The sequence below is a fragment of the Saccostrea echinata genome, unplaced genomic scaffold (assembly GCF_033153115.1).
Source record: "Saccostrea echinata isolate AGI-Se365-2 ecotype Australia unplaced genomic scaffold, CSIRO_AGI_Sech_v1 ptg000033l, whole genome shotgun sequence".
Classification (NCBI taxonomy): Eukaryota; Metazoa; Mollusca; class Bivalvia; order Ostreida; family Ostreidae; genus Saccostrea; species Saccostrea echinata.
Window position 1 is genome coordinate 11,832,433 of NW_026889782.1, and position 22,824 is coordinate 11,855,256.

Sequence of the window (22,824 nt, forward strand, 5' to 3'; positions counted from 1 at the left end):
AACTGATGTTTGAATGAGATCTAGTTTAAGAATTCTGCCTAGGAACTGTGTTAAGATGTTATTGTACTCTGTGATTAAAATAATCTCCAAATTAGTTATTTAAAATTTGTATGTATACATGTTCCTGAAAATTATGCTATGTGGCCTTGACCTTTTACAGAAATCTGATTTTTTTTTGGATTTTGATGTTTGTGATATATAGAGATTATTTTACATGCTGTTGGTCTCCTAAAGATACACTTCTTTCAATTCATTTCCAAGAAGAACGGGACTAAATGAGATTAAAGTATAAAAGTCAAATATTTCTGGAAAAGGAACAAAAAGATCTGCTCTGATAATTCTAAAGAAAGTTGACATTTTTTGGTCACCTAAATTAAAATGTGGCAGTAAAAAATGTTAATTCCATATGAGATAGAAGCCACTTATTACTTATTTAGATAGGAAAAAATGCAATTGAAAATGAACCAATGATGTTTTTAAATTGAAAAGGAGCAAACTTCCTTGAAAGGATAAATGAATGTTAACTCCATTGATTGAAAATCAGGAAACATGGTGTTATGCCACTCTTGGTCTGAACATGCTTGATAATGGAAAAATTGTCATTTTCTTTATGTTAATCTTTGATCTTGATATAAAAGAAAAAATGCAAAATGAGCAAGTTTAAAAAAAAAAAAATCAGGAAAAGAATTATGCCCTATTTGATCTGAAAGTGATTTGAGGTAAAGCACTTTGTTTTCTTAATTCCAAGTTTATCCTTGGAGCCTGCTGAGAAAAGAAAAAGGGGGGAAAAAATCTAAACTGTGTATTAAATATATTGATAAAGTGAGAGAGCTTGAGGGTAGGAAATCTTAGGTAGAGAGTTGATTACAGAGTCAGATGCCAGATGAGGACGCTTCTGTTGATCATTGAGAGGTTGGTGAACTTGCTGTAAGAATGACAAACAGTGATTGTACATGTATAGAGAATCAATGATTCCTGTGACCAAGATTGTTCAATCACTTAAGTGGCTGATCCAGGATTCCTTCAAAGGAGGGCCCACCAAGCCTGGGGTGGGGTGGGGGGCTTTAAGGACACCCAGTGGGTCCAGATCAAGTCCTGGTTGGGGCCCATTAGGCAAAGTCCCTGGAAGCTCCCAGGTTTTAGGTCTTTTTTTAAGATCAGTTTTGAGAGTTATTTACTTTAACATATAATAAAGATATCTAATAAAAACAGTATTGATTTATTCGTCTTTACTAAATTTGGGTCACAAAACGGGGGGTCCAGCCACCCTGAATCTCCCTCTATATTCACAGGTGAAGTGATGAAGTCAGGGGTTTAAACAAAAAGGATTCTGACATCTTCTGTAACAGAATGTATTTTATGGAGTTCAAGTGCGTATGAGTAGAAGGTATGTCAGTATTAGAATACCTTTGAAATAGAAGCTATAAGTTAAAGTAACCTCAGTGCAAGACAAGGTGCCTCATTGTGTTCATACAAGCAGATGCACTGGTATTACTTATTGGAATAAGCCTGCAGGACCAAAAAGAGGCTTTGATTTACTCATTATCTCAAATCTGATAGGACTGAGGGAAAAACACTGAGATATTGGATATTTCAAGATATTGAGCTTAAAATTGCATTAAGAAAAAGTGGCTGGGATTTTTAATTCACTTCGACGTATCCATGGTATTCAAGATATCAAAGTTCAAGATAGCAAAGTTCAACTGTATTTTCAGTTATATTAAATTAATAACCTGTAAGATATGGATTAAACATGTATTGAAAATCTTACTTAGCATGTTACCTATATTCTGATACAATAATGATACCTTATTTGAAGAAGGGAAACCAATTGGTGAAAGCATGATCATGTTGCACAAACAGAAAATATCTTTGAAAAAAAAAAACCCAAAGGATTCTATAGTGTAAAATGGGCTTTTTCCCAGTGTAGAAGTCAATAATAACATATAAATGATTACCATGCTGTATAAAGATCTTGATTGAATATTATAGGTGGAAAAAATCAGAAAAGAACTCGCTAAAGAGATTAAATTCTAGGATAAAAACCACACCTTATCCAATTATACACACATTCGTATTGACATCTACATTCAATTACATTTATACGTAAATTGTATTATTTTGATAGGTTTAAGATTTTTTTCATTAGTAGCTATCATTGCTTGATACCTTGATCTATTATGATCAATCCTCGTTAGGCCGATGTCTGTCTGGTTTTACGAGAGTCACAGCTGAGTAGTAGTTAGTACGGACTTATCTTGGTGACTGGTTCTCCCTTGACCGATAATGACCAGTTTATTGTTTAGCTGTCAGTCATGGGGTTGTTCATCATCCTGAAAAAGAACCCACACAGTGTTGTTAAACATGGATGAGTTAGAAAAGCATGGGGGTTCAAAAACAAAAAAAACGAGAACAGGGATTACATAATGACCATCTATACATAAATGAAATATAGCTTAGTTATAGACAAAAAAAATTATCGTAGAAAGATGTTAATTAAAATTTAAATATAAATATTATATAAAATATGGAGTTTTTCAACATAGGACAATGAAGTATTGATGTACAAAAATCACATGGAAATTTATGAAGTGTTCAATTAATTTATTTTGGCCTATAAAATGTTAAGAATGCTTGAATTGATTTATCATTACAAATTTTAATTAGTAACTACAGTGTATACTTAAAATTATTTTATTTCAGATCTAAGGGCAGCTTACTCTGCATAAAAATACTATAATGGAATTCAATAGTACTGTTTCAGTGTAGTGTAACACTAACAGTATATTGAGGATTTTTAAGGAGGAATGCTCCTCAATTAAGGGAGATTATCATTTAATTTCTTCACAAAATTTTCATCTTTGGCAATGATGTCTTTTCAATTTGGCTGGTGTGAGAACCTAGCTTTGCTTTTAATTATAATTTTTTCTCTACCCTATGTTAGGAAATCGTCATGGTAACAGAAAATTCCAATATAGTGGGCTTAAGAAAGAAAAAAAATTGTGGAAAGGTCAACACTGTTCAAAATCTATTTCTAAAAGTCAAGTGAATAGGGGTTAGGTGTGATAGTTAATGGTACAGGTTTTTTAGGGGGGTGGGGGATGGGGTTGGAAATTGAAGATGTGTGAAACATGTTTAAACTTATACAAATCTTGTCAGCATTGAATGCAGGAGCGTTGTGAAAAGAGATTTAAGGTTGGTGTACAAAAGTTTACATTCTGAATGCATGGGTTACAAAATTGATGGATATTATTGGAGAGAAATTCTTAATGAAGTTTGAGAAGAAAATCTAGAAAAACAAATCTCTATTAATTTTATTGATAAGTAATGATGTGTACTGTATGTTTGTCAATTAATTCCACCTGTCACATATTGATAATTTCAAGAGTGAAAAAAGTTGACTAGAAACAAAAAACAATTATATTACATGTATATAGTATTATCAAAGGCTTTTAACTCAAGAGATTTTTGGATGATTTTGATTAAATAGATTTCAAATTTATTTTGAACACTTCAAATGCAACATGAAACTATACTCATAAAGGTCAGCTCAGTGTGATTTTACCATTGAAATTCTGATTATATCAATGTTTCAAAAGCAGACAGGACATAGGTATATATAATGTGCTATGTTTACTTGTATTGTATTGTGCAAGTCATTGAATTTTGATTGACAGGGACAGCTGAACGTCTTATTAAATACATCATATTGAGTATCGTCCTTTACACATGTATATTATTTCCTTTTTCCTATGTTTTATTAGGTTCTTCATCCTTTAACATTTTAAAAAAAAATCATTTTCACCCAGCTAAGTAAAGTTTTTGGTCAGGTTTTTAAAATGTTTTCATGGGTAAGTGATACAATGTTTTATAATGGAGCCTAGTTATCTTAATTAACATTTTGTGATATTTAGCTACATCATTGAGAAAATCATGGTGGAATATAATATAAAATTTTGATTATTTTTTCTCTCTTCTTTGACAGATGTTTTCTCCTCCTGTGGGTTCCAATGCCGTGATGAAGAACAACCCCCAACAGAGCAACCAGAACATGGAATTCGGATTCAAACCAGGTACCTTTTTCTTTAGTGTCAGTCGGTGAAGTGTTCATCTCAGTTGTTCATGTTCACAATCTTCTGAAGTGTGTAGAGATTTAACTACTTCAGTTATTCTGGAGCTAATATTAGTACTTTACAAGTTTTGAATTTTGAATCTGTGTGAACAAGTTGACATGATTAGATTCAAACCAATATCTCTGTCTTCAATTGTATTGTTAATTCTTTTGACTCCCAAGTCATGGTGATGGTAGATGGGATCTTGTGTATGGAAAACTTTGAGACCATACAACTGGAAAGGCATTTGTCATGGAATTTTTGATTTTGGTATTTAGTGTTTTGTTGTCCTTTATATGTAATATGTATATTCAGTTGTACTATAATACATGTATACTGTAAAATGTATTTGTTTCTGTTTTGTCGTAATTCCACAGAATAACAACTTCCAATCAAACTGTGGGTAGAAAATTACACAGATTTCTTGGAATACCATTGTATCTCCTAAGTGCACTTTAAGCACAATGTGACAAATTCCATAGAAAATTTTTGACTATACATAGTGTAAATTAATTCTATGAGGAAACATGTGTCTACAGTATTTATGAATTATTTATCATAAATAATGCAATCTAAAAGCGTCACTTTACGTAATACTCCTCAGTCGCACTCCAAACACCAGGATAGAAGCTCACAATATTGTAACTTTCAAAATAAGGAGCTATCGACTTATACGGGATGCGTCGGCACATTACTATGGGGTAATGCATCAACATATGCCAGTGGGGGGCAATTGGTAATCAGAGTACAATTATTTGAAGTAACACACTGACAATTGTATATAACATTGTTTATTTATTTTTCATTTCTGTTTTCTTTTTCCTTTTTGTTTGGTTGTTTTCTTTTCTTACTTTGTATATTTTGTATAATGTATAGTTGATTTTGTTCTATATATTATCTCATGTCATGAGGAAATAAAGAATGAATGAATGAATGAATAAAAGCGTCGCAAAATTCCTGTCAATCAACAGTGACCAATGGCCTCTCACTTGTAACTTAACCAGCAGAGCTGACAAATTTTTAGGATTTAAAAAAAGGTAATTTCTATCATGATATATATTTTTAAAAAAAGGGAAGAAGAATAGGGTGGATCCAGGATTTCCAGCTAGGATGGGGGTGGATGTGACAACTTCTGGAAAACCTAAATTACAGCAGAAGCTCAAAGTTTAGTTTTAATAGATTCCACCTCCTTCCTCCCCCCCCCCCCCCCTTTTCCCTCCCACCACCTACCAATGTGAAAAGAGGGTTTACTCTGATCATTGAGCAAATTTGAAAGCTACATATTATTCTTGCCTGAATTCACAGCAGAGTTAAATTGGCTAGTTCCAGATAGTTAACAAATATTGTTCTTGAATTAAAAAGAGGTATAGATAGCATATGACCCATCTATATGGTTTATCAGATACAAAAGAATATACTTTTTTTTTACCCAAAGAGAAACAATTTGATGGACACAAAATACATTCTGTGGAAGACATTGAGCTTGTACATAGAGAAATAGTCATAATTTCTGCTGCTGTTGGGAATGTAAGCTGGTCTCGTGTTACAAACCCTGTTACTCCCCACACTGAAGTAAGGGGATTGTGTGTTAGGTACATCAATACATTTACTTTGGCTCAATGTGGGAAGGTGCCAAAAATATTGCACTGACGGTGCACTCAGCAAGTCACGCTTCTCTTTGTTGTATGAAATGTTTTCTGGATTCGTAAAATAAAAAAATATAGTTGATAGATATAAATATTGTTTTGTAAAAGTTTTGAAATAGGTATTTAGTTTTTGCAACTATCTGTTTTGCAGTTTATTTTTATCTGCAATTTTTCCAGCAACCACCTTCAAAAAACAAAGAAAACAAAATATGAATCACTTGATGACTAATAAATTGGTCACAAAATTTAATCTTTAAATTCTCGTGGAGGATTCAAATTTTTTCATGAAATAATGATATCAGCAATTTAAACCCCCATTTGGTGCCCATGAAATGCTTTTGGTGCAGAAAAGTTGCAACCAAATGACAGATTTAGAATGCATGTTTTACCAAATTTATGATGATGTGTAGTCATTTACAAAGGACAACATCATTTTATGAGCATGGAGTTGTATTTTGAGCCAAAAAGGGGGGCAGATGTGTTATAATTTATGATTGTGTTGACAGCAATAAATTTGTTGTTTGTAATGGGGTTGATGTAAGTGTCATTAATTATAACAAATTTCAAGGTGCTGATTTATAACAACCCATGTTAATGTGCCCACTTTTAAAAGTTGACCCAATTAAGAATCTACATAAGTATTATATTTCCTGTATACACATATTTCAGCTAAAAAGATTAAGTGAAAGGTTTAAGTATTCTCATACAAAAAATATGATATAAAAGTAGCTTACAAAACTCTCTCAATAATGGCCTAATGCTTCATTACATGTATCTTCAAAATACAGATTCCCAAAAGGTCAGAGGTCAAACTCTGTGTAGTTCGGTGTCCTGGCATTTTTTATCTGTATTGGCTCTTTCTGTTCATTTAACACCTGTCTAATGTAAACAAACCTTCCTCTATGTGTGTATGTGTGTGTGAGTGAGAGCCCTCTCCTCCCGATAAATGGGGAGCCGAGCTTCTGGAGAGTGAGTTTAGGGAGCAGATCTACCTTTAAACAGGTAGACTGTTACCTCTAGCAAGGTGTCCATATACGTCCCCGAAACTGTGGTTCTATTTGTTAAGCTATCTAGTGTATGTATAGAATTAAGGATTAGAGACCACTCGTAGATCCGTCAAATTCACACCTTTGATAATGACCAGGTAGACCTACTTACAAAGGTGAAGATTTTGACAGGGTTTTAAATTGATTTTGGAGGTGTGTATGTGTATATTCAGGAAAAAAGAGCTTTTGATGGAGGAAAAAACTGTGTTAAATAAATATTGACTAAAAGTTTGATTTTACAGTATGTTCTATTCACAGGAAAATCTGATTTTTAATAAAAAGTTAATTGATTCTTTTTTGAGAAGTTTGCTGAATATATAATGTATATTTTTAAAGATCAGACTGGAAGTGTTAAAAAATGGAAAGATTTTTTAATATTCATATATCTCTCTGCTTTAAAAATGCTCTAGGTACTACAATTTTACTATTTGTACATTAAATAGAAATCTATAAAAATAATCTTGTTCTTCTCAGTCATTAAACAAAAGAAAAAAAATGAACAAAGTTGATAAAAATGAATGAAAATCCCAGATTGATAATTAATTAAACAGATAATTAACACTTTAACCAACCAACAAATAAGCAGCCCACGTCTTCATTGAACGTTAAGCTTCCTTGTGGAGATGGCTTGTTAGTTGGGCGCCTTGAATGAGAGAGCGTTATTGATTATAATGTGATGTGCCTTTTGTTAGGTTGTAAATTGGCATGATCTCGTACCCAGAGGTCAATTAGGACAAACATGGCAATTAGGACAAACACGGCAGATAATACAATCTTTGATGTTTGATTTGGTGATTTAAGGAAAACAATTGGTTATAGGGGCAAAGAAATGGGCAGAACTGGTGTACTGAATGAAAAAAAAAAGAAGATACTTCATTGAAGCTGTAAATAAAGTATGTGAAAGAAACTGAATTTGTTAGAAAGATGCAGATAAACAGTTGTGTTACAGATTCATATGGTTTTTTGCAACTTGAAGGTTTCTAGTTGCATTTTTCAGAAAGCCTTCCTGTTGGTTGAACCAAAAAAGAAAAAAAAATGAAAAAACAAAAACATAAACATAAAAGGGGACTAAAGAAAAGAAAAGAAAACAAAAAAAAAAAAAACAAAAAGAAAAAAAGCAAAGTTGAGGTTAGAAAAATGCAAATGTCAAATATACATGAATATTCCAAAAAGAGAGGTAAAACAGTTGTATGAATGAAGAATATTTGTAAGGGATTGACAAGAATTCTAATTAGTTGTCATATTTATCACATAAAGTGTGCTCAGACCCACACTTTCATGTAGTAAAATGATGAATAAATAGGTAAAACATTGGAGGGGGGCGATGGAAAATGTCCCAGGACCGGTCAGAACTTCGCAGCATGTCCTAATAATATTACCACTTCTGCTTTATTTATTCCTATATAGTTCAAATAAATCAGGGACCTAGTGTTACGCATTCATGGTCAAAATTGGCGGTGCCCCTTTGATGTGTATTTGGACCTAACACAGATTGCTAATTATGATAACATAAAGATGTCATACTAACTTGGAAAGTGAAGTGAAAGGGCTAGCATGAAGGATTTGTGAATGCAGATATTCTTTGATTGGAATTCACCTAAAAGAACGCTCCCCAAATTATTGTAGACTTATACATTCATAAAAGTGGGGAAATCTCTGATGAGTGGCTTTAGTTTAATATTGTTGTTTGTGCATTCAGTTCTTGTTTTGAAGTGAAAGTTGGAACATTTGTCAATGGATAGATCCCTTATGTTTGGGGATTATGACATAGGTATGAGTTTTTTTCCTCAGTAATAAGCTGTGTTAACAAGTGTTACTATATATATATATATATATACATGTATAGTGTTTGGTTGCCTTTTCCATTTAATTTTATTGAGTGCTGATTATCATCTGGTGGTTAATTTTCCTTTTGGGAATATATGTGTCAGGAAATGATCCCCAGAAGAAGAGAAAAAGAATTTCCATTGCACAGATTTAGCAATTTACCAGTGATTAGTCCGTAATAATGAGATTAACTCTGTGTTTTGTAGGATTAGATGAAGGCTCGTGGAATTCCAATAATCCTCCGGGCTCCTTTGACAGACCGGTAAGTGTTAACTAAGACATTTTATCATTGGTTGCAGGGAATGGTTTAGTACTGAAGACTGTAGGCTAGTCAAATTTTTGAAAAAAAAAAAGATATCCCTTGTTTGAAGTCATATATTATGTAGAGAAATGAAAAGAGTAATTATGGGGTACATGTTTAGTTTAGCAAGTTAGAGTGCTTGATGAGAAAAATGATGTGCAACATGTAGGTGTCACTATGATGCTTAGCATATACAGAGTTGTAAATGCAAAACTAAGACACGTGGTCAGTTGCAGAAGAAATTCAGTTGGAAAGCAGTAGGGCTTAGAAAAAAGTCTGTTTCTCAGAGGGAAGGTGAATGGCCCCAGATCAATTGGTCAATTTCATTAAGGCATGCATTGATTTACAGAATGCTGGGTACATGTCTTTAGGTGTGCACTCTAATATGTAGATTACATGCTTTATGTTGACATATTTTTTGAGCTATGGGTTTATGAAGTGCAATTAATTATCCTCTAAGAAATTGTCCCCACGTATCTTTTATGCCTACCCTCTCGGCACATGATTGGCATAAAAAAAACTGTCCCCTGCCACCATTATGGCCATGACAACATCTTCCATGGAATACAGATTGCATGAAAATAAAGTAAAAAAAAACTGGCCTGATAATAATATAATGTAACATCTTCCGCAGCCAAATAGAGGCAGTTCCTGGAAATGATGATCATCCCCCCCCCCCCCCCCCCCACCCCTCCAAAAAAAAAAGTGTTTTTTCCCATTGTTTTAAAGATTCAATATAAAATTCTTCCTAAAATGGATGAAAAGGGCTAGTTTTAAAATATTGGTGAAAAACATTGTTAATTGAAAATAATTTCAAAGAAAGAACTATATACGGTAAGGGCATATTCCTGCCCCCATAATAGTCAAATTTTGAAAATCTCTTGAAATGAGCAAAAATGCATATATTGTATAAAATAATCCAAATTAAGACAATATATTATGAAATTGGAAAAATTAGTTGGCTTTTCTTGTCTCTGTGACGTCACAAACTATTTGGATTTCCGTTATTTTTAAAATGGAGGCCAAAATGCACAGAGTTTGTTCAATTTTGACTATAGTATTTATAGAGCGCAAGCTTGCTCAGGTACCATATTCACATATTTCATTGATATTGACATTCTACACATTATATCAAAAGATCTAGTCTGAGCAGACTTGCGCTCGATAATTTCTAATCAAAATACCGACGTAAAATACACTATTTTCTCTCAAAATCATTGCAATTTGGAATTTACGTCATTTTATTGACATCATATCTAACTAATGATGTCATAGTTGATAAAAATATTTAATGCTTTCAAGTCTGCAAATATCCACCTGGTTTAGAACATAATTAAAGATTTCTCCATCAAAGTTTTATTTTGGGGGCAGATACTGGCCACTACAGAATATAGTCCTTTTTTTTTCTCTCTTTCAGATGTACGACCAAAATTTCAACGGCCAAACAGACAACATGCACCCTTTTTCCAACGAAGTTCCAAACCTAATCAACAGTGAGTGTAACTACTTTTGAGACCCACCTTTACTTTATATTAAAGCCTTTAGTGCCTTAGTTTTTAGCTCACCCTGTAGATCACAAAAAATTTTTCGAAACGGCTCTCATTTTTGTAAGATAGTTATTTTGTATTTATTAGCGAGACAAAATTTTCTTTAATAATATTAATATGCACAAGATTGAAATTTTGGTGAGCAGATGGTCATGTATAATGATGCAAAAAAAAAATTCTCACAAAAAAGAATGTGATTTACAGTAGATACTTGGGAATAGACTTGGTTCAAAAAACTTTAACATGGTGACTCATCCGGAAAATGTAGGTCAGATTCAACATCCAAAGCAAATTTGGTAGTTTGCATTCCTGAATGCATCATCCATTTAAGTTTGGTCCAAGTATGTTTTATAGATATTTGGGAATAGACTTTCTCCAAAATCTTTAACCTAGGCACTCATCTAGAAAATGTAGGTCAGATCCAGCATCTAAAACTAATCAATTCTCAAGTAACTTGCAACATATGCAACATATAAGATGAAAATTCAGTGTTAATTTTTTTGAAATTTAGTTTATTTTGTTTTTCAGGCAAGACCCAAGATATGCCTTACAGGACAAACATACCTGGTTCTCAGGTGAGTATTGCTGTCCACTGATAAATTACTCAGTTTATAGTGAATCCATGATTCTTTGGTGGTGTTTTACAGAAATTTTCAAGTATGATGACCATTTCAGAAGCAAAATTTGACTTCTAAGATTAATCAGTAATTTAGTGATAGTAATTTCAGCTTTTTAAATGAAAAATAAAAACTTCGGATGTGAAGGTTAAGGGTGAAATATTTAAAAAGAAATCACAAATTTAAGGGAAAGTGGAAACCTATTTTTCAGAAAAGACTTAAGTGCCTTGAGTTTGAAGGAAGTAATAGTTGGCTTTACATAGCTCTAGCTCCCCCCCCCCCCCTTCCCCCAATGATACCAAGGTGAAGAAGGTTTTTGAGAACAGAAGTACCTTAAATCTTACCAAATAAAAGTGATTTATTATAGATGAATGTGATGCTATATCTGTCTTCAACATTGTGACAAATTAGATAAGTACAGATTAGTATGGTTTAGTGATTTATATATAGTGACTTTGCTGGTATTACATATTTGGCATGCGTAGTCTTGGTTGACAGTTTCTGCCAGAATCATTACTCTTTAACGTCCCCATCACAACATCAGGATAAGAAAATTGTCGTTGGTAACTGATGGCTGTATGGAGGACAACAGGACAATACCTAGAGGCTAGAACGGCTAATTGATTTGCTGAGATATAACAAGTTTGTATTTGTGAACACAGTGGGTTGTCTTGAAGATCAGGAATCCTTGTCATTACCAGACTCGCTCTTCATTATTGGAGGAAGAAAAAGTCAATGGCTGAAGACAGTATAGATTTCTTTTGTTGTACGGGATAGTGAAATCAAGTGTTTAATGGTAACTTTACCCCCAGGGCACCTTAGCGTTCTTTTGTAGTAGAGAATGAGAAGGCTGTTTGGAGGAAAAGAAAAAAAAAAGTATGATGTGCTGGTCAATTTTCTGCTACTTTTACCTTTGGGTATACAGTGGACATTTTAGAGACAAGAAAAAAAGTGTGATAGAACTAAATTTTAGTCACTGCTGCAGAATGAAAATTTGTAAGCCCCTTGCCCTGTCCTTGGTATCTACAAATTGTAGAATTTCATTTGTACTGGAGCACTGTTCAGTAGTTGGGTAATTAATAATGTAAATAACAAGGTTATTTGTAAATAGTTAAATGTTTCTATATAAGTCATTAGCTCTCTTCTTCAATGTAAAGTGACTGAGATCAGCTCTGCTTTTCCGTTAGCTCTGTATCTTGCCTGGAGGTGTTAGCTATACATGGACTAGGTTTTTCCCAAAACTCTAGGGAGTGGAGAATTCTAATCAAATTCTCCAATTTTCTCTCCTTTTCTTGTAAGGTTTATCAAGCAATAAAGCCCAGAGGAAGGTGATTTTTTTATCGTATCAAAAACTGTGATGTTTAGCTCTTTTCCTAAATGCACCATTGAAGCCAGTTTGAGAATAAATGTCGCAAGTATTTTACAGTACAAAGTACAGTTACCCCCTCCCCCACCCCAAAGTTATCTCCTATAGCATGGGGTCCTATAGGGGGAAAAAAAATCTTTTTTTTTTTAATATGTACTTTAATATGGATAAGGCCTGTTTCTTTTATTGCAAAGAAAGGTAATGCATTGGTTGAAACTGCCTCGCTGAAATTTGTTTGGCTGGGAAACAGAACAGGTGGCACATAGATGATTTGTATTGCACTGTTTAGAGAATCTCCAATCAAAGTTTATTCCATTGTTAAATGGACTTCCAACTCCGGTGATATGTCTATTTCCTGGTACAGCTTTTAGATAAAGTTCTTTGAGGATTAGAAGAAAAAAAATTAAAGCATTAGAGAAACACAGTGTGCATATGTGCAGAATTTCTCGTTTTTCTGCTGTGCCAATCATTTGGACAAAGGTTTGATTAGTGTGTTTTACTACAAACACACACACTTGTAACAAAGATATCTCACTTGCTGTAGGCAAAGGGGGAGAGGAAAATTTAAATTGATCCTTGGAAAAAAATATAATAATCAGAGGGTCTGTATTAAAAAATGGATATCATTATAATTGATTTATGAAAAAGCATCTCAAATTTACTGTATGTTAACTTATTTATTGGTACTCAGAAAAAAATTCCAATAAAGAATGATTTGGACTTCCATATAGATCTGACCGATTAGCTAGGGGTGTCCACACTGTGGCTCGAACCTACAACCCTCAGATTTAAAATCCAATGCTCTACCTACTGAGCTAAAGGGTTAACCCACTAGCTAGTGCTAGTAGGAGTGTGGCCTCACTATATACAACGCATAGCCACTTTTAACTCTGTTACATAGAAGTGGCTAGCACTGCCATAATATATTCTTTAATTAATTCGGTCAGTTTGAGACTCTTTCAAGTTACTGTTTAGTGTCAATAAATCACTCTGAAAAAGATCCCCCCCCCCAAAAAAAGGGGGAAAAAACAATAACAAAGATTTACATTCACTGTCCCTTTTCTGTTGAGCAGGGCACTGAAAGATTAATTAGAAAAGATGAAGAAGAAAACTGAGAAATTTTTTTTTTCTTCAAAGAATTTTTGATTTATAAGGTTTTTTTTTTTTTTTTTTTTTTTAATCAAATAATGAAAGCCATACATCACAAAGAAAGAATAGGAGTGAATCAAACAATGTAAACATTCGTGAAAGAAGAAAAAGACCTATTTCTTCTGTGATTGCTCATTTGGCTGGTGTAAGATTTATAGAAGTATTTGACATGCAGAACAAAAACAGTGGATAGACTCAGGTGTCTGAACAGGTAAATTAATTAGATTAAGAGATAAGATGCACACCTGAGTCCACCTGTGTCAGGTAGATAAGGATGGATGGGGGGATTGTTAGGGGTCTGGTAGGAGCTGATAGAGGGACGATCAGCATGATTGAAAAACTCCACCGTTTTATTCCTGTGGTGTATAAAAGTTATCACCATTAATGATCATTGCAGGGTAATTAAAACTCTGACCAAAATCATTGAGTGTAAACAGTCAATTATATCACTGCATCATTAGGCTGTTTACAAGAAAAGTTATTTCATGTTTGTTAGGAATGGTGTGAAAAATTTTAGTTATTGGAAAATTGTTATAAGGTTTGGTGTAATTTTTGCATTTTATGCAGATTTATGACTTATTTGTCATCATTGAGGGCCATGGTGGATGAAATTAAAAACTGCATGGAATTTTTTTTTTGGTCTTACTCAACAGCACTCATATTAAGTTTTAATAATGCAAATGTCTGACATGTGTGGAAGTTTACCATGATTCTCTAACTTAATATAATATTAAGTTCAGAAAAGTAAAACCAAGTTGAACTATGAATACCAAATAATAAAACAACTGAAGTTTTTATATGAGAAATGACAACAAAAAATATATATATTTTCAGAGAAAAATTACTTTAAAAAAATTTAGATAAATATTACATAATGAGTAACCCTTGCCTTTTTTTCTCAGTAGGTCGTTACTCTCTGAAACTCGTTTGTCTTTAAATTCAAGGCTTTCCTGTGTAGCCATGAGGTAAAAATTGATGTAATACTGATGAAAATGGTTTCTTTTACTGCTCAAAGAACAGATTAGTCATGTTTTTATTGGGATTATAAAAAATCTGAAGTTTCCACTAGATGAATTTAGCCGAAATTTAAGAAAAATAAAACATTCATTGCATGAGAGTTGAAGGCATGATAAATTTTAAGGTAATTGAATTGTGATTTTATATCAAAACTCTGAAATAGAGGAGCCATTGACTGAATTCTTAAAAAAAAAAAAAATTAAAATGATTTGTGGTAAGGAAAAGACAGAAATTTTTCTTTAATAAATCACCAAGAAATCAACTACCATTTCACATTTTTCTCCCATTATTCATATTAATCGGATCTATTTTCAATGAGTGAAAAATTTTGAAAACACATTATTTTCAGCAGACATGAACTAATGTTTCACACGTCAGTCCTTCCTCAAGATTGATCATGAATTCCAAAAGTTGGAAAGGCGTTGTCTATCTTGTTTCCTGATTCACTCCATACAGAATGTCAAATCTGTCTGGCCATTCAGAAGTTCCGATGGGGCACAGATTTTTAGATATTTTTTTTATTAAAACCTCGTAATGTGCCTTAATTTGACAAGTGCTGCGAGACATGTGCCTTACCTGTATTTTGTATTATGGAGATTGAGAAGTGTAAAATTTAATCTAAGGGCCACATTTGCATTGTGTCAAGGTGTTTTGGTAGAGTACAGAGTTTCTTTGCTATTTGTATAGGAAGAAGTACCGTGTTAATTATGTGAGAATTGATTTAAGGGTTTGCTAGAGGACGGATGAGAGACATTTTTTTCTCGCATAATCACCAGTGTAAGATTGACTTGTCCGATGTGAGACAGCAGTGTGAGATTTTTCTGTCTTACACTGTGTATTACTCCGCCGCGAACGATAACGTAAACATTCCGGCTTTATATAAAGAAATTGTAACAATGTTAAAAAATATTACATATACTTAAAATGTTGTCATTTAACTTATTAAGATAAACTTATTTTCATTCAAAATATTGTCGTATTTTCACTTTTTAAATGGCACTACTTTTAGATCGCGGAAGGATTCTTCTTGAATGAATGTGTACGCTATCGGATAGATAAGTTTTTTTATTCCCAGTTTTTATCTATCTAATTAATTTACATGGACTGAAATTCATTTTATGTTTACACTTTGTGTAAACCATTTTCAGGTACGCTCTCTCCGATGGTGTATTTAGATTTTTAATTAGATGGAAAATTAAAAGAATATATTTTTAGCCCTATCATGGCGACGTCATTGACAGGCCGTTATTTTGGATAAAATAATGCGAGAAAAATAATCATTCATTACATACTCGTGTGGGAATAGTGAAATTCCACCTCGAGGCCAAGATTCACGGTCTAGGACTCGGCAAAGCCTCGTCCTAGACCGTGAATCTTGTCCCCTTGGTGGAATTTCACTATCCCACACTCGTAGTAATGAATGATTCTATTAATCTGCAGCAGGATTCTTGGTGTACCAGGAAATCATATTACCGTGAAAGCACTCATTTTCTATGGGGTTATTTACATATGTATTAAGAGACCAATGAATTTTTCCTCCACAACATGTAAAATTTCAAATGCTTAACAACAAAATCAGACCCCTATACATGTACCAATATTTTTTCCCTCAAAGAGCGAAAGTTTTACATGAAGAAAATACATGATTTTACAAGACCTTCCTAAGCAGTGAAGTAAGAGTTCATCTGCACATAATAGTAATGGAGAATAATGATAGTACATATATCCAGAAACGTTAATTTAAAAACAGTTTTATTGGTTGCAATGGAAGACTGGATCACCCCCCACCCATCTACCTTTCAATTGCTGAAGCTTAATAAAAATAGTTCCTTGATTATCTCAATGATGAAAGGTGAAAGAAATTTTAGTCATTTTGAAAGTGATGTGTATGAAATCCAGCTCTTCATTGTTGGAGGCTGAAATGGCCCATTATTCAAATATATAGGGAAAGCTACCTTAAATGTAGCAGATTCTCTGTAGAATTTGAATAACAGATATTTTTGTGAAGTGGGTGAATGAAGGTGTAAGCATTTGATTTTGTATTTTGCAGGGAATGATGGGAAACAATGTTCCAATGTCTCCTGATTCTCTCTCTCCTGGTGCAAAATCTCCATACTTCTATAACAAGCAGCAAGAAATGCCAATAAAAGGTAAGGTCAGCAAGATCCCAACTTCCCTACACTCCCTCTCTCTATCCCTCTCTCTCTCTCCAGCATATTACAGTGCAGATTACAGTGTTGATTTTGAAAATCTAAATTTGCTTAAAAACTATGCAGCAATTTTTCTGAGTTTGTGATTTCAATTCAAAATGAAAGTCATTTAAATGTATCTGGATAAGACATCATAGTGCATTACAGTTAAAAAAAGTTATTACATGTACACTAATAACTTTAGATGAAAACGATTAGCTAAATATGAACAATCAGTTTATGTGTAAGGTTCTGAAAAATGACAAATTTCATTTTGATATTTTAACAGGTCGACGTGGTAGTGCTCATGGTGCTTCAGGTAAAAGGTCAAAGGTAAGTGGTCATGGTTCATTGAACATCTTTACAGGTCATTGACACCCCATGTTGTTTTGTCCTCAAAGGGAGAGTTGGAGTTTCCAGGGCTCAGTGTGAATTGAGATGCTTAGCTCAGTATCTTTCAAGCTTTTAATTCTTATTTATTTTTCTGGCCTGTATATATATGAAAGATTTATTCCATGACTTGGATGAAAAACAGAAAAAAGATTTTCCAAGGACAAAGTCATGACAGAAGATCTTGATTACTGACCCATTTACCAATACCCAAGAAATCCCTATGTCATGCACCTTGGCAAGAAAAAAAAAAGGAAAGGTCTTTGAGTTCATTTAAATTCAATTTATACAGAATATTCCAGAAGTGGTTGAGACACATTGACCCAATTCCTGAGAGTTTCTGGTAAAATGGAAACATTTTTTGTTGGGCATGTCTCGAGTTGTAAAAAAGTGGTGTGTGTGTGTAGTATAGAGTTACACAGACCTTTATTCTATATATTGTCGCTCGGTGAAGCAGATCTTTTTCTTTCATTACCTGAATTGTGAACACCTGTTGCCAATGTGGAATAGATCCGAGAGAGATCGAGATCCTGTATTGACTGTGGTCACAGATGGCATGTTTGTCATACGAAAAAAAAAAAAAAAAAATACAAGCTCCTTTATGGGGGAATTAACAAGGTTTATTGACTGGTTCTAGATGGGATGTTGTTGTTGTGTAGGTTGGGGGGATTAGTTGTGTTAAATGTGCATGTAGATTTTTAATTGAGGGAATAGTTTGAAGTTCGTTCTTGTTAATTAAGGGAATGACCTTTTTCTAGAATGTGACCACAGTTGTTCAATGTTGAGATGTGAATTTCGGAGATTCCATAATTTCTCTAAAATTCACACTTTACCATAGATTTCCATATGCACATCATTGACAAATAAAACATCAAACTAAAATTTCAAATTTTAGTTGATGTGATAAAGTTTATGTGACCATATAGAAAAAAGGAAAACTTCAAAATTGAAAGATTGTTCACTCTGCTATTGTCAGAACTGGCCGAAGGGAGATAACTCTATTATAATATTGTAGTTAAAAAAGCGTGGGAGTCTCCTAGCTTAGGAATTATAAAATTAACCTTCATTAAAGTTTTCCTGTAAAAAATGAATTGTTTTAGACTCTTCATAGCGTTAAAAATTCTTGTTAATGGGTTAGTCATATTTCATTCAACCAGTTGCTATAACTTTTTTGTGGTTGGTTGATGAATGTTGTGTGAATCAGAGCCGAGTTAACAAACTTTTAATAATGCGTTCCAGTCAGTCAGGTAGTGTGTAATGTTGATTGCAAGCAAGACAAAAAAGACTGATTGATTTGGACAGAAATTTGAACAAAAAACATTTGAATGCTCTTTTTATTAAAAAATGCAATTTGGGAAAATAAGAATTGGAAGAAATGTAATTATGCTTATAACAGAATTTACATTAAAAAAATTAATGTGTATAAAATAAAAATTTAATAAAAATGTCAAATGAAAAATTTGCACCGACAAATGATTCAGCTTTTTTTATACCTAAATGTCCACGTTCCTCAACGTTAATCAGTTTTCATTTTAAATGAGTTAATTTTTAGTTGTTTTTTTATAAACAGGATAAATGCACAGTGGTGATCACTTAGATAATAATGCGGTGATTAGGTTCTTTGATGTAAAGGAAAACACACCTGGTTTAACGGCATGGTTGTGAATGTATATATATTTAGATAAGTAAACATGAACAGGTGTGAATTCAGTGCTAACTTGATGATTTTTTAATTAGTCAAAAAAAAAAAAGTATACAGACTTTTAAAGTTTTCTGGTATTTATTGAATCTCAAAGTTAACTCTCCCTACATATGTAATAATTGCATGAAAAAAAAATGGATGAAAGAAAATGTTTCTCAACAATGTAATAAGGTCAAAAAGCAAGCTGCTTTTGTTCTCACAGATGTGGAGAAAGAGAGAGAGAGAGCAAAAAAAAAATCTTGGCAGTAGTCAGATAAAAAGTGCAAAACTCCATGCACGGCTGCTAATAGGTACCAGATGTAGGGAATCTGGCTGACGTGGGTTCGCAAGTTTCGTGTATTTACCTTGTGGTAGATCTCGAGCTGAAGTTTTATACACAGGAAGTCCGGGCACAAACAACGGGATAAAAAACGACACCCGGAGAAGCTTGGATGACTGCATCTGACGTTTTTGTGTGGAGTGATGGGTTCAAGATGTTGGCGTTTTTGTGATGGTTAAAACATAGGCCAATGTCACTTTGGCTTAAGGAATTATTTGAGAGGGCTAAATATATATTTCTACCTCCTAACACTAAAGGTCGAGTTTCAGATTTAATGATTTCCAAAAAATAGTTATATTTATTGAGCATTGAGTGAATGGGCATGGAAGATGTGGTGGTCAAATATGTAATTGAAATTTGATTTCAGCAAATATTTTTTAAATTAGAGAGAAAGACTGCATGTCTTGAATGTTTCATTACCAAAAAGAAAGAAAAACCTTACACCTAATGCCCCCACTCTGTGAAATTTGAACCAACATAGTTTAGTTTTCTAGGTCATTATATATTGCTTATATATAACAGCATGTTATGCTGTAGTGACATTGAATTTTAAGATCAAAAGAGAGAAGTCTATTAAAGATTTGATTTCATAGGAAATGGATGAAATGAAATAATACCACCGTGTACGTGAAAGAGAATGTGTTCTGTAAATAGAGATCTAAAATGGCCTGAATTATAGCATATATATTCCCTTTGTAGTCACCAGACATGCTTTCTGAAGCAGTAATGTATAGGATTAAAGTTTTGGAATTTGAGGAGAGGGGATTAGGGTCTTGTATATACTTTACCTGCATTCTACCTGTAATTTGTGGGGTATACCTGGCAGGTAACGGACATTTACGAAGTGCACACCTGGGGAGGTCTGGAGGTGTTATGTCAGAGAGTTAAAGAGGCATGTGTGGGGGGTCTGTTGTGTCTGAGAGCAGCTAGTAGCTGCATTTCTGTCATGCTTGCCTCAAATGATGTCTGTACTAAGGTATTAAAAAATTATTATGTGCTTCTTTCTTTTTTCAACTGAAATACAAAACCTTGGAAGTAAAATGATTTATGCTTCATTCCAAGTTTGATTTAGACTGCTCAGAGGAAAAAAATACCGAAATGCTTATAAATGTCATTCCAAATTATTTCTGTTAAGATTTTTATTTCAGGGGGCTTTGAAGTTTTGTAAATGGATTCAGTCAGGGAATTGAGGTTAATTAATGGGAAAATTAAATGGAGATACTTGTTTTATTTTGTTAGGGAAGTTTTTTATTATTAGGGAGCACACATTTGTACAGATTTGAGTCGATAACAATACAAGTTGTAATGATTTGATGAAGATCATCTGTATAACAGAAGTCTATGATGAGATGCAGCCATCTTGTACAGCTGTTGTCTGGCCCATCTGTGCACTTGTCTGGCTGCTAAGCCAAGAACAGTAACTCTTACATCACCATACTAAACAGGTGTACAATATTAGGTTGTTGTGAGAGTGTGTGTTTATGAATGAAGAAGTGGGTATTTTTTCATTGAAAAATGATATTATAGTGTTGATAGGAAAAAAAGAATTCATTAAGAAAAATCTACATGTGATATGTCTTATCAGAAATGTCAAGAATACCAATTATGATTTGTTTCAATGCAGTACCTAAAAAATATAGATAAGCAATTTATCTCATTCACCATTAAACATAAGGAGAAGTTAAGAAAAAAAAACCTATGGAGGATGAAGAGAGGGAAAAAAAGTCTCAAGTGGTTTTTCAAAAATAAAATGAGGGAAAAAATCTGGAATACAGGAAAAGGTATGATGTTTTGTCAGTTTACACAGTGAACATCTGGTTCTCATCAGAGGTGCAGTACACCTAGCTAGGGCCTGGGTCATATCCTGTTACTGAAGCTGGATGAGTCCAATCTCAGAAAAAGAGGGGGTGTAGGGGTAGTGGATTATCCTGATCCTCCCTTGCACCTTTTTGATGCTTCAGATTTTCCGTTATAATAATTTTATATTTTTTTCGACAGAAAATTGTGTTCTGTAGTTAAGGGAGGGAAAAAAAATGATGCTTTGAAAATTGACTGCAATGTTTTTGGCTGTTTATGTACTGTTCTTTGAAGCTCTTTAGTCTGTGAAGATACAGAAGTGGGACACACACACAACTTCCAGCACATATCTCCCAGGCTCAGTGTATTGGCAAAAGCAAGGTGTTGGAATTAAGAGAAAGAGTGAGAGATAGAGTCATCTGTTCTGCGCCAGGTTTTTAGCTGGAAATCTGTTTCTCTGTTATTCTTGGCAAGGAACAGCCATCTTCCTAGTGATTTACATTGAACATCTGATTCGAATGAAAGCTTGAAAGGGAGCTGTGATTAAGTTTGACAAGAACAGGTGAAATTCTTACTTCCGTGTTGCAGATATTTATATATTTTTTTTACTGTGGCCTTACTAAACATCTGGTTCCAATCAGCAAAATTGAGGCCAAACCAATGCAGCAATAAAAAAAAATACATTATCTTGATATGTATTCTTTATTGGATCTTGAAAAAAATGTGTTTTTCATCGGTTTTAATGACTGAAGCTCTTGGGGAATGTGTTTGATGAAGAAGTTCTAGATGTGACAATGTCCTATCCCCCCTCTTTTCCAATGTTCTTCTACCCCCGACCCCTCAGACCCGGGGGTATGGTAAGTAACAGTTCTTTTTTTGATTGATCAATTGTTGATTAACATCCATTTCAAAGAATTTTTCACTCGTATAGAGATGTCAACTGCTTCAGGTGAAGTGCTATGAATCTTGACCTATCCATGGAGTTTAGGGCTATAGCAGTGAGGGATTTAATTGTGCTAGACCCTACTGCTTTACGGAACCTTCGTTATTAAGGTCTGATCGGAAAGACCAGTACATTTTGTATTTGACTGCATCTTACTCATTAGACATTGATACAGCTTATAAAGATATGAGGTAAAGTTTAAGATGTTCACAGGTTTTAGACCAGCAGCTTGATGGTATTCAATGAATTTTGTTTTTCAGTATGAAATCTTTAATGAAAGTAATCTTTTCCATATATTTGTTGCACAGGCATTATAGTCTTAGAGAAAATTATAAAATTTTTAAGATTATAAATGCTGCTCTATGTTTTCACAGCATTGCTGCAAGGCTATACTAAGAAAGAGATACATCATATTGGGTAATAAACCAGTTCCCCTTTCTGCTAGTGCTTATAATGCTGGTAGGCATTTATTATAGAGAGAACCTAAAACTTTAAAGCTATAAGAGTGTGAAGTTAATTTTAATGACTCTGTGGTGTTAAACCAGAGGAAATCTCTCAATAACCATTACAAATGCATTACTCCATAGAGGAAAAAAAAACTCCCAAGGGAAGTGAAACTTCCAGGCTGTCTGTTGATGGCTTCCAGACATAAGAATTTCATTGAGGGGAGAGCGAGACCACATGGTATGTCAGGTCTTAATTAAAAGTTTGTGTAACAGGATAACAGACCACACAACTGCTCTTAAACATTCATTATTTCTCAGACTTGGCCATTATAAAGAAGCAAATTGGAATTAATTAGAAATGGGACAGCTAATTTCTGATTGATGAATTAACTGAGGTTAGTCTTTTAAGC

At 33.6% G+C, this 22,824-nt stretch overlaps 1 protein-coding gene across 8 annotated transcripts in view; it reads left to right on the plus strand.

Annotated features, from left to right (window-relative positions):
* Positions 1 to 22,824, plus strand: part of LOC133198984 (transcription factor 4-like) — a 59,046-nt gene that overhangs the window by 8,210 nt on the left and 28,012 nt on the right. For all 8 annotated transcript variants that reach the window (XM_061334881.1, XM_061334882.1, XM_061334883.1 and 5 more), the window contains exons 3-8: positions 3,986 to 4,073; positions 8,838 to 8,893; positions 10,350 to 10,425; positions 11,008 to 11,054; positions 16,679 to 16,778; positions 17,107 to 17,150. In XM_061334881.1, coding sequence (XP_061190865.1) covers positions 3,986 to 4,073; positions 8,838 to 8,893; positions 10,350 to 10,425; positions 11,008 to 11,054; positions 16,679 to 16,778; positions 17,107 to 17,150 — 411 coding nt within the window. The remainder of the gene's footprint in view (positions 1 to 3,985; positions 4,074 to 8,837; positions 8,894 to 10,349; positions 10,426 to 11,007; positions 11,055 to 16,678; positions 16,779 to 17,106; positions 17,151 to 22,824) is intronic.